This window comes from Alexandromys fortis, unplaced genomic scaffold, assembly GCF_014885135.2.
Source record: "Alexandromys fortis isolate MF-2015 unplaced genomic scaffold, M_Fortis_MF-2015_v1.1 scaffold_9, whole genome shotgun sequence".
Lineage (NCBI taxonomy): Eukaryota > Metazoa > Chordata > Mammalia > Rodentia > Cricetidae > Alexandromys > Alexandromys fortis.
This window is the reverse complement of record NW_026067892.1, coordinates 18757102-18769875: the sequence shown is the minus strand read 5'-3', so window position 1 is coordinate 18769875 and position 12774 is coordinate 18757102. Positions and strand designations below refer to the sequence as shown.

Below are 12774 nucleotides of genomic sequence, written 5' to 3'. Positions count from 1 at the left end.
ACTGTACAATTGAGCTGGGCTCGTCAGTCAAGCCCTTGCCCTTTGTAAGTGGCCTCCAGCACCATCTGCTAAATGCATCAGTCAGGATTGGCTCTTACGTAAGCTTATCCTTGCGGCTAACTCGCGACCACCTTGTGTAACATGCATAATCAATATATATTTATCGATAGGAAACTGGCAGGCCTTCTCATGTCCCATGGTGGCTGACAGTATAAAACCCTAACTCCCCAGAGAGTCTGCAGAGATCATGAGGGCAACTCCTTCTGGTTCTGCTCTGGAAACCAGGGTCAAGGCAATATGGGAAAGTCTTGCCGAGCCACCTCTGGGCCTTGGACATGGACACAGCAACAGGTGGCAGCTGGTTCTACTCCTCTAGGGAAGTGGTTCTCAACCTGTGGGTTACGACCCCTTTGGGAATCACACTATATCCTGCATATCAGATATTTACATCACGATTCATAACAGCAGCAAAATTACAGTTATGAAGTAGCAACAAAATGAGTTTATGGTCAGGGGGTCACCACAACATGAGGGACCGTATTAAAGGGTCATGACATGAGGAAGGTTGAGAACCACTGCTCTATGGTCTTCTTCTACCAACTGGAAATGAACAATATGGCCCACGGGGAGCAGGGAATGCAGCTACCATAAGATAATCATGCATGGTTCTGGTATGTATGTGTATGCACACGTGTGGAGGACACACACACGTATGTGTGTAGTCTTGGGTATCATTCCTCAGAGGCTGTGCTCATTTCTTTTGAGACTGGGTCTCTCACTGGGACATGGAGATCACCGATTAGGCTAAGAGAGCCCTGAGGGAGTCTCCTGTCTTTCCCATCCCAAGGCTGGGATTACAAGTATGTGCCTGGAGGTCCGAACTCATGTCTTCCTGCTTGCCCAACAGGTACTTACTGACTGAGCCACCCTTTGTAGCCCTCACAGTAGGATCTAGAGCAAGCAAGTCTGCACAGTTACTCTGTGTGTGTGTGTGTGTGTGTGTGTGTGTGTGTGTGTGTGGCGTGTTCAGGGGCACTACCTCACCTTCCCTCAAATGGGGCCTGTCTGCAGCAGGATGAGAGCCCATGAATGGGCCTGGCGCTGCTTTGAGCTGCCAACAGCCTCCTGAGCAACCCTTGGAGCCCTGGAGGCTCTCGAGGATTTGGTGGGGTAATGCGATCTGCGCTCTACAAGAATGGGCTGAATGCTTAATAGGCTGCGCCTGTATCATGTGACTCTGTATTTTTAGCTGATCATTGGAGTGAGTTTTCAGCCTTATTCAGTCAGGGACTTGAGTATCCACGTTCCTGGGTTGTGGACTCACCAGGCAAGTAGCTCAAGGTTCTGCCACTCCCTGCTCCCAGGCCCTTGGGGACACCTGGGCCGCAGAAGGCAGATGAAGGGTAAGACAGGCAGCCCCTAGCCTCATGTGACCTCAAACAACATGGGGCCTCAAAAAAAAAAAAAAAAATCAATGATGCTTTTTCCCTGGGAACCTGCTCCTGGCCAAGCCTCCTTGGAGACAAGGCAGAAGGCAGGAAAGTAGCTGTTTGCCTGCTGGTCGTGGGCCATGCTGTTCTACAAACTCTCTTGCTCCTCACACCCAGGCTCTGAGGGGTGAAACTCAGCAGGAAGTGTGCCTGAGCAGGGAGAGTGTGTGTTCAGGCGTCAGACATCTGGCTCTCATGTCCATTTCGCCCTCTTGCTGTTCCCGTGACTCAGTTTCCCTGCCCTATCACAGTCCCTGTGCCTGTTCTTACTTTACTGTGGAGGGAGCTGAGGCACACTGGGACCAGGCAGAGAACCTGGGCATAAATCCTCGCTCTGTGACATCAAGCAGCTTACTGAACATATCTGAGCCTTTATCTCTGCATCTGCGCAATAAAGACAGTGGTATACCATTGAAAGACAGCATCAGGCCTGCAAACAGGATGTCGGAATGCCTACTGTTGGTGGATGTCAGGTGTCATGCTGTGGTGGGGCCTGTATACTGTGTCTTTCTGCTTTCATGGCAACACTGGGCCAATGATTGTCTAATTTGCGGTAACTGTTAGAAACAGGTTCTGGCGTAGTGGATAACCCCAGCTGCCTTGCCACGACCCCAAGATGTGCCAAGCCCCTGGGAAAGCTCCACATGGTGTCTACCTGAAAGGTCCGCCTTTTAATGACAGGGGGTGGAGCCAGCCGCACTGAATTGAGGAGAGGCAACAGCTGAGGAGAGACAGGAGTTGGAAGGCCAGAGGTCGCAGGTATTCAGAGTGATGCAGGAAGTCCCCAGAAGGCCAAGTGGAGAGAAGAGGAGGAGAGAGATCAGTGTGAACACAGCGGCAGGACAGACTTGGGGGAGGGGGTGTGGTAGGCACCCCTGAGGCTCAGTTCTAGGGACAGAGACAATCATAATTTTGCTTTTGGCAGCAGCCTCAGCTGTCCTTTTGAAGACATGGCCTCATAAGTACCCTGCCTCAGCTCTGGCTACTGGCTAGTAGCCTCCTTGAATTCCGGAAGAGGGGCTCTCCCTGACCAGACCCACCCACCTCTGAAGTCATACCAGGCCACTCGGGCCACGTAACACACCACCCAACATTGCACTGCCCCACCCAGGCCTGCCGGGTGGATGGCCGCTGCTGGGCTGAGGGTCGGGAGCCACAGAACGAGCTAAATTGGTGCGTGGAGTCAAGCTGGCGTGTGGTCCCTGTGGGTTCCTTTTTGGTAGGACAAGAATAGTTGACATCAGCGAATCTGAGGACCACGGTCAAGGGAAGTTAAGCCTGGCCTCTGGGGTTGAGTTGGCTGAGGGTGTGGCTTGTGAGGCATTCACTAAGTACTGTGGAGGCCTCATTCTGTGGCTGGTAAGCTCAGAAAAGATGTCTTAGGGTGGTCAACCACTTCTAGGAGGACGGGCAGCTTCCAATCACATTATCTAACATAATTTTCATGTTGGGTCATTTTTGCTGCTTTTTGTCTCCTAGGCTAAACCCGTGGAGATGACCGGAATGTTAGAATCCATATGAAGGCAAAGACCTAGGGGGGTGGTCAACCCCATGTGTTTAAGGCCCCTCAACTTGCCAGCTAGGCTGAAAACTCAGGGAATTAGGAGCCCATCTGGGGTGGCCCTTCTAGGCTATTCCTGTTGCACACGGGAGCAGCTGCCACACACTGAGCCATGCAGAGCCCCATCCTCCCACGCTGGGCCCAGGGATGTGCGGTGTTGTGCTCTGTGTCCAGGAAGCATCTCAGCCAAGAGGGGCTGGAGCCCATCTAGGACCGACAAACCTTTAGGGCAATTATTGGGTCAGAGCGCAGAGCTGCCAGGACGCCGCCTGGGTGCTCCTGGTTCGGGAGGCAAAGGGAGGGGTAGCAGAGATGGGGTCACATCGAGCAGGAGAGAGCCCACAGACCTAGCAACCCTGCCGGATGCCAAAGGACTTCCCGCTCATTGCCTAGCTTTTTCCTTTCCTGCTAGACTAGCCAGGCTGTCCTGGGGACCTGTCAGCACCCCCACCTCTGCCCACCCCTTGGAAACCCACCAATCTACTAAAGGCTTCCTAAGCTCACACTTCTAAATCAACTGGCCTGCCGGTTCGGTCTTTACTACGCCTCCCGTCCCTGCCTGCCTGAAGTCCTTAGACTATGCTTCTGGAACTTCTTACCACTGTTCCCTTCTCTGTTCTTGTACAGGGTTGAGGGGCAGAAATCATGCCCTCCCTGACCTAAGCATCTCCGCAGAGTCAATGACACACTGCAGAAGGTCTTGCAGCTGTGCTGTCTCTGTGCCAGGGGATGCTCTTTCTTTTGGGTCATACAGCCGTCTTGCAAGTCCACCGTTCCAAATAAACACAGCTGGCTTTCTATTGTTGTGTCAGGATGAGCTGGATGGAACGGCAGGACCCTACATCCCTGAATAGGCCTGGACCTCAAATCTATTGCTGCCTCTTACACACCAAACCATGCACAGCCTCTCTCTGGTCCAAGGACCCAGACGTCAGGGACCGCCATGGTTTTCTGTGTCCTGAGAGGCTGGGTAGAGGCTGGCCATGTTAACCATACCTTCTCAGAGACCCTGGAGAGTCATGTACATTCTGAGCCTGGTTTGTGGAGAGGGATAGGAGTGGGATGAAGGGGTATGATAGGCTCTATCCCCTAAGTTCTACCCGGCCCAGCTGTAGTAGCAGCCAGGGGAATAGATTGTGTGTTTCTGGGTACACTGTGGTCCCTATAGATGGAAGATTTCCCAAGATGATTTTTATACTTTCTGCCCAGGACTGAGCATGACAGGATGTCCCACTGGGGCTTCAGGAAGGGATTGGGGAAGGACTCTGCCCTCCCTTGTCTCCAGCAGGGCACAAGTGAACATCAGGTTCCGCAGACTTAGAGGGAGCCAGGAAAAGACAGGGTCAAGAGGAACCATCTCAGTTCAGAAACATCCCACCCCATCCTAACACTCCTGCTGAGAAGGGTTTCCTGTGTTCCTAACAGACAAGATACACACGGCCTCCAAGGATGCGGTGGCCAGATGACCTCCCCTCCTGGAGATCTGGGTCATCTGAAACCATGACTAACTCAAAAGTCCCTCATATTTGTCCTGGACTGCCGGACATGCGCACGCACGCGCACACACATACACACACACACGTGCGCGCACGCCCTACAGGGCAGAGAGGCAATACTCAGCCCCATGCACGCCTCTTGGCCAACAGAGGGCAAAGTGACACACACAAGAGACTCTCAGATACTTGTTCAGCAGACAAACAAGGTCATATAGGATTCTGGCTCCATGCAAACAGACACAGTGACCACCCTGACACAGTGCCAAAAGCAAGTCATTGTCAGCTGTAGGGCGGAGCACACTGCACCTTATACAGGGTTGCAGGTCCCCCCACCCCAGGGTAATGACTGGGCTTGAGGATGGGTCAAAGGGCACCCTTAGCTTGAAGCATCACTTACCCTGTGTGGGTACTCGTCACACTGACCCTAGAGAGGGGGAGAGAGAGAGGTGTTAGGTCCTTATTAGGGGAATCTGCACCCCATAACACACCATGCATCTCCTCACCCACTGGTACCACTGTCCTGCTTTGGGTCCTCTGAGGCAGATAAAGTGGTTCCCTCTCCCTTGCCTCTAGTAAGCAACAAGAGGAACCCCCTAGGGCCAGAGCTCTGGGTACAGAGACAGGACCCCACTACATGCCACCTACCACGATGGTAGGGTTAGGAATTAAGTCCAGCTCGCTTGTCAGTCCATACCCTGTGCTAGTACTCAATAGCCCTGATGGGACCAACAGACTTTATGATGGCAGTGGCTGGCAGAATTCCAAGAACATCTCCCCTAAGCCAAGAATGCCAGGATCCTGCATCACTGTCCAGGGGTAAACCTACCAATCTTGATCAGAAAGTGAACAAGACAGAGAATGCAGGAGGCCAAGAAAGTTAGGCCAGCAGGGTTCTAAGTTCATGTCATAGAGTACAGGAACTCGGGGAATGGCAGGTGGACAGGAACAAACTACGTGCAGGTCTTCAGATCCAAGACTGACAGTGTGGGGGTGTCATTGTTTTTCTATTACATACTAGGTATCTCCAGAGGTTTTTTTGTTTGTTTGTTTGTTTGTTTTTAAACTCAGATCTGGACGTGATCTTAAACTCTGACCCCTTTCTACTCTGGCCCTGGTGAAGGTCTAGGAAGCCTCAACTGCACTTACCTTTTCTCCCTTTTGTCCCTGAGGGCCCTACAAAGAGAAGGAAATGACAGTGTCAGGGCTCAAATCCCAGGCCACATGGTCCCCAACCTCCCTACTGGGGACAAGGAAGAGGAACTACCAACCGGTTGTCCTCGGGGACCCACCAGGCCCTGTGGAAGAAAACACATGTGTCAGTGGGTGGGTAGGTCGTAGACACATGCCTGGTTGGGTTGACACAGATGTCGCCCTCCTAGGCACTTCTCAGACTGTCCCAAAGTCCTACAGGGCAGGACTCCCTAGGTTCAACTTGTCTAAGGTTGTATGGCCTTATATGCTAAGCCTCAGAAGGTGTGGCCAGTTGTTCCCTGTCCCCTTCACTCATTCCTCCAGCCACTGACACCCTAAGGGCCCTCTGCATGGGAGGCTTGGGTACCAGAGCATTTTACTCCAAAGGACTCCCTACATCTGGGAGCCTCAGGAGACTCCAACACAGCCTGCTTCCTACTCTCCTGACCACTGAACCAGAAAGTCTGGTGTTGTGAAATAGTATTTTAAGATGTGTTACATTGGTTTATGCGGTGGAACATTTGTTTTAACGATGCAAAGATGTATGGTATTCCTTTATGTTGCATTTGCGTAACTCTGTAAAGCTGTGTTACTTTGCCTGTCTAAAACACCTGATTGGTCTAATAAAGAGCTGAACAGCCAATAGCAAGACAGGAAAAAAGATAGGCAGGGCTGGCAGGCAGAGAGAATAAAAAGGAGAAGAAATCTGGGAAGAAAAGATCTAGGAGAGAAAGGAAAAGAACTCCAGGAGCCAGTCACCCAGCTACACAGCAAGCCACAGAGTATGAAGCAAAGAAATGCATACAGAATAGAGATAAAAGCCCTATTACAAAATGTAGATGGGATGACTTAAGAAAAGCTGGCTAGAAACAAGCCAAGAAAAGACTGGACATACATAAGTCATAAGAAGACTCCGTGTGATTTATTTGGGAGCTGGGTGGTGGGTCCCTTAAAAGAGCAAAGAGTGAAAAAACAACCAACAGACTGGCATGGGTGGAGCAGACACTACATTTTGAGAGGCTCGTGGTGTACAGCAACCTGGGATGGACACCCTTATGTTCTGAGTTCCCTGGAAGGCACAAGAGGACTTGATATTTCTGTCAAGGTCTCCTTATTGTCCGGTTCAAGGGAGAAGTGGAGCTCAGTGTCTGATGGACTTTCAGGAGCTCTCACTGACGCCCTGGTTGAGGAGGCCCATGCTGACGTATAGGTAAGAGGACAGAACAGACTATGTGTGGGCTGACCCCTCTGGGGCATGCTCTGCCCTTCCTCACAGGGCCGAAGATGAAGGGGCTGGCATCATCGCTGCCTCCCAGCGCCAAGAGAATGACAGTGTTCAGACATGGTGGCTCAGGGTATGATCATGGGAGGCTAGCCATTTCCGGTCCAACACGCTCTGAATTTGAACCCTTGCCTGAGCTTCTGAGGTTGCTGTTAGCCCTATGAATTTGAAGCCTGAGCTTCTGAGGTTGCTGTTAGACCTATGCTGGCCGGTGGGAAGCACCTGAATGCCAGTCTCTAGGCCTCTGGGTACCTGGCTGAGTGGTCTCAGTGTGCCAAGATATAGAGAAGGCTCCTGCTTCAGACTCACAATTGGCTCTATCTTGAAACTAGGAACCTGTGAGCAGGTGCACAGTGGTGGGACTTGAGAGTCCTGGGACAGCTCAGGGGAAGCCATTGTGGGAAAGCAAAGGGCCACCATCTCCTAGGGAACACCCTGCACAGCATCCCGAGGGTGCTGATGTTAGCGTGTTGGAAAAAGCTCAGTCTGTGAAGTCTCAGAACGTGAGATAGTTACTAGTTGACCCGATAAGTTATGTGGCACGGGTCAAGGGTGACACTCTGGATGTCTCCAGTGCAGGAGATAAAGGGCTTACCATGTCTCCCTGCACGGTGTGAGGATCTAGGGAAGTGAAGGGTGTACCCAGCTGGTGGGGGTGACTGTGATAGGCACGCTTTGTCCCTTTGTGGGAGTGAGACCAGGCTGGTCCCCCACCTGTCTTGTGAAAGAAAGAAAGTGAGGGGTCTTACCGTCTCTCCTTTAGGTCCTGGGTGGCCCTGGAAGAAAAAGGATTTTATGTACATGGTTTAAACAGTGAAGCCCTCACCCTGCCTGCTCCAGTATGTTCCTCCTTATGCGGTCCTGTTAGCTTTTGTTCTCACTGCCACCTGTCATTCACTCATCTGCCCAAACCCTAACCTGCAGGCTGACTGGGCCAGGGGCAGGGCTGTCTCCCCTTTCACTTTGCATGCTATATTAGTAGTTAGCTGCTCTTCAAAGAAGAACAGAGCTGAGGGTGTTTCCCTGGACCCCAGCTACATCCACTATATACACCCAGGACAGCTCTGCGGAGGTGGGGGATAACTGGCCTTGTGGGGAGTAGACATGACTGCTGTAGCCTCTGGGCTACATGTGGTTGTCTAGGAAGGTGGCCAGGTCCCCACCTGAGGTGACATGAGCTGAGGGAGAGTTAAATGTTTATTACACCCCCAGGGCATGTGCTTGTGGGGATTCTGAGAGCTTTGAAGGGGCAGCCATATTCCAGTTGCTATGAATGTTTGGACCAAGAGACCAAGTACAAAGGGTTAAGGTGACCAGAGGTGGACCTGAGTATATGCACATGAAGCCTCAGCTATGGAGGGGACCCCAACTTTGAGGAGAACAGGAGACATCTTGGCACTCTGGTGGTACTGGAGCCGCCGGTGCCACTCCACCTCTCTACTGTCCCTGCTGCCTCCTTGCCTCCCCAAAGTCTACGGATGCTTTTTGCTCCACTCCCTGAGCATCCAGCCTGACCACCAGAGACTTTGCCCTGCGGTAGCCTATTGAGGGCAGAGGTGACTTACGCAAATAGTTCTCCCTCCTCTTCCCCTTAGCCAGTTTTCTTTCTATGGAAATATCTTTCAATCTCCTGGGGTGTAGGAGAGTCAGGAGCTCCAGGTGAGCGAGCTGGGCAGAAGCGGGACAGAGCCCAGCTCAAGGGTCTACTTACCCCAAGAATTCACTTACCGGCTTGCCATCAAGACCAATGGGACCCTGAAAAGAGAAAGGTTTGATGCAAGGGCCAAGTTTCCCAGGTCTCCTGCCCAGGAGGCAACCCGGGCACAGTGCATTCCTTGAAAACTAATATTGGTCAGCACCGACAAGTGGCTCCCCTGATTTTGCCCCCTGAGAACCTATTTAGGCCCCATGGGCAAGGGTTAAAGGATACTGCAATGGCCACCCTACTGCTGCTTCCCTGGTAGGCCTCTCTTCAGTGCCTGACCAGAGGCCAATCAGCTCACTTCTCTGGCTCACCATCTGCCCATATCCTGGTATCAAATGGGATGTAGCAGCCGGAAGTTCATTCATTCAGCTCCTGCCTGGCCACCACTATCTATATAGATACCTCGGTTCTTTCTTGTAGCAGGAGCCCAGCCCTGAGCTACCAGCCCATAAAAGGTTACAGAATAGGTCCTTAGCGACTAGGAATCAGAAGGGAAACGTGGCCCCAGGGATTATCTTGGTGGATGCACTTTAACCCAATCAGGCCCAGGGCCTACCCATCTCTGCTAATCTTAGCTCTCTGTACTTACCGGAAATCCAGGGAAGCCTCGAGTGCCTGGCTGACCCTGGGAAAAACAGAGCAGCGAGGATGAGTGAGGAGGAGCCAAGCCTATCCTTAGGGCTCATCTCTGTGCCCATCCTTGTATCCATGTTATCACCTATGAGCTGGCTATGGGAGGGTGGAGAGGACAGGAGGGCACATCATAGCAGAGTTCCTGCAGGGACCAAGCTGGAGGGAGGGAAGGAAGCAGCCAGCATCCTCTGGGCCTACTTCTAGAAGTCCCCAGGGACACTCCTCACTGCTTGGGCCCCCTGAGCCTTGACATGCAAATAGACAACAGACCAATGGGGCAATCAGGACAGTGCAGGGCTTACTCTGAATTGCACAGAGGTCCTGGACCAAAATAGAATCCGTTTTCTTGATTTATAGGCATTGCTCATGGCTACAATGTAAGGCTGACTTGGGAGTCTGCAGAAATTAACCTTCAAAACTGTTTTCAGACTAGAAGGGGTCAGATTGTTCCTACTCTGCAGGCTTCTCCCAGTGGCTGGGCCATCTCTGGATTGTCCCTGTCTCTTGGGGAGGAGAGACATCCGGGCTCATTTCTCTATAGGTGCAGAGTACCACAGAGTCAGCTGTGTGTTTCCTGGTCACAGCCCAGTGGCTAATGGTCAGGCTTCCCAAGAAACACAAAACTGTGGCTTCTGGTCTGAGAGGCTAACCCGAAGGTCAAGGGTATCAGAGAGCTGAGAAACTGAAGCCTGGTCACTCCTCTCCTCAGGATCCAGCAAGGACTTCCCTGCCTCTCGTATCAGTCAGGGTTCCAGCAAGATGGCCCAGCAGGTTAAAACACTTGCCATAAAGCCCAGTGACTTTAGTACAATCCCTGGGACCCACAGAGTGGAAAGAGAAAACTGACTTCTACAAATTGTCAGCGCACATGCTTACATGTGTACAAACACACACTACATGTAATAAAAATTTGATTTGTGCTTTTTTTTTTTTCAGACAGAGTCTCACTAAGTAACCTTGGCTGTCCTGGAATTCACTATATAGACCAGGCTGGCCTCGAACTCAGAGATCCATCTGCCCCTGTCTCCTAAGTGCTGGAATTAAAGGTGTGTGCCAATGTGCCTGTTTTTTTAAGATGAAGCCATCCCCCACCGCATCCCTGTGACCTGATTACCTCCCTTCCTGTCTCCTCTATGCCTCTCTGTCTGCCCCTAATAGTGGATCACCTGCTCTTCCTGAAACACATGCCAGCTCTCAGCTTGGGGGCCCCTCAGCTTGCAAAGCAGAGCCTCTTTGCAAGTATGGACTGTTGGGTCAGGGAAGCTGAGTTCTAATCCAGCTGTCACCAACAACTGTGTGATGCCAAGTCATTGTCTACCCTCCCCAAGCCTCAGTTTCCCCATTCCTAGAATGGGAATAACCAATGAAATCTCATCAGGTCACAGAACTACCCCCAATTTTGCTCGTAACACCTCTAGAAACAGAAGCTACGCCATTGGGCACTTGTTGAATTAAGCTGACCAGAGGGGTACCAGAAGCTAGCCAGACTGCTTGTGTTTACTGTATGCCTGTATACAAGCTCGCGCGCGTGAGTGTGTGTGTGTGTGTCCATGTATACACAGGTATGAGCCTAGAGGCCACAGTGCAATGTCAAGTGTCTTCCTCTATTGTTCTTCCCATGAGTTTTAAGGACAGTGTGTCTCTTCGCTGAAACCAGTGCTCACTGATATGGCTAGACTAGCTGGTCAGCGAGTTCCACGGATCTTCCTGTCTCCGTCTCTGGTGCTGTGGTTCCTGACACGTGCCACAGTGCCTGACTTTTCCTGTGTGCAATGGAGACCTGACCTCAGGTGCTCACTGCTCACAAGGTGAGCGCTACTCATTGAGCCACCTCCCCAGCGTCTTAGGACCCAGAGAGGTCTTAATCAAGAAGCAGTTTTCGAGAACAAGATCCCACCCTGGGGACAGTGTCTCTGCACTCATGTGCTGTGACCCTGAAATATTTCCAGGCTCCCTGGATCCTTTCTGGATGTGTGCATGAAATATTCAAAGGCCACTGCACAGGAAGGCCACCCATCTGGCCAGGTGGTATAGCACCGCTTGCCATGTCAGGGTTGGGTGCTGATCCACAGAGAACTGACTAGCTGAAGTCAGCTGCAGTCTCAGGATGGACTTGGGGCACGTGTCCAAAGGCCAGCGAGCAGCAACACCACTCATATGTCAGAGGGCGCTGGCCTCTGTCCTCTCAAGGATAAGAGTTGCTAAGAATAGGCCTAAGGAGAAACCCGGAAACTGTTGCAATGCAACCTCTGAAACCTCCCAACGTAAACTTTCTGTAGCTGCTCTGGACACAGAGGGGCTGGAGGAAAAGGTCAGAAGGGAAGGGTTCCAAGAATCATCTTCATAACATCTCAGCTGTTATTTACATGGCTGGCATAATCACACGCTCTGCTAATTACAGTGCTGGCTCCGGTAGGCAGCGTGCATCCCTCCAAGTCCGGGACTAACCAGGGCTTTTTCAAGGCTCTGGGGAGGAATGCTGTCATCGACCACATGGAAATGGGACTCTGCTTCCTGGAGAGGTTGGGCACGAAGAAGGCAGTTGAGGAGGCTTAGGACTGGACTGTAATTTACATCTCAATTTATGCTGAGCTTACAGCCTCTTCCAGTATTTTCTGGTCATGCCGATGCCAGGCTGGGGAGCTGGCTGTTTGAGGCAATGTATTATTATGGTGTATGCTTTAATATGTTAGACTAGTATTATATATTATTTATATAACATGTGTTATGCAAAGGGTATAAACAAGCAAATATATTTGAGGCAGGATCTATGTTGCCCAGACTGGCTCTGAACTCCTGGACTCAAGTGATCCTCCTGTCTCAGCCTCCTGGGTAGCTGGGATGATAGACTTCCTAATGCCTGGCTTAACTAATCTTTTGTTACTTTGTTATCTTTTCTGACCTGGTCTGAGTAAAGCTGTTTGTTAAGATCAGCTCCTTGCAGATGCTACCTAATTCACCTTTGTCTTTGAATTGTTTGCTTTCAATTGTTGTTGAATCGCTCACCTAGAATTGTCATGTTTAGACAGATAAACTTTCCCTGTGGTTTTTGGGTTTTCTGCCATGTTTGAAGAAGAGGCCTTCTTACTGGGAATTATAAAACATGTTCATATTTTGCTCCTATAGTTTATGGTTTCATGTTTGTCATCTTAACATTTTGTTGCTATTCTTATTTTGTTTTGATTTGGTTTTACATAAATAATATATAATACTAGTCTAACATATTAAAGCATACACAACAGTAACAATGGATGGTCAGATAGATATATAGATATAGATATAGCTTGGACCAGTGCATTTAGACAGCACTCACGGCCACTCCCATTCAATGTGCTCCCACTGAGCACAGGGAGAGGCCACGTCTGTATGCTGTGCACCATTGTGTACCTCATCCACTTAACACAACCCAAGGCCCC

At 50.9% G+C, this 12774-nt stretch overlaps 1 protein-coding gene across 1 annotated transcript in view; it reads right to left on the bottom strand.

The window, feature by feature from the left end:
- Positions 1 to 12774, bottom strand: part of Col13a1 (collagen type XIII alpha 1 chain) — a 137090-nt gene that overhangs the window by 49221 nt on the left and 75095 nt on the right. Inside the window, exons 11-17 of the mRNA XM_050142889.1 lie at positions 9315 to 9350; positions 8749 to 8775; positions 7770 to 7796; positions 5816 to 5842; positions 5694 to 5720; positions 4945 to 4971; positions 2146 to 2211 (exon numbers count right to left, since the gene is read on the bottom strand). Of these exons, the coding sequence (XP_049998846.1) occupies positions 2146 to 2211; positions 4945 to 4971; positions 5694 to 5720; positions 5816 to 5842; positions 7770 to 7796; positions 8749 to 8775; positions 9315 to 9350 (237 nt within the window). The remainder of the gene's footprint in view (positions 1 to 2145; positions 2212 to 4944; positions 4972 to 5693; positions 5721 to 5815; positions 5843 to 7769; positions 7797 to 8748; positions 8776 to 9314; positions 9351 to 12774) is intronic.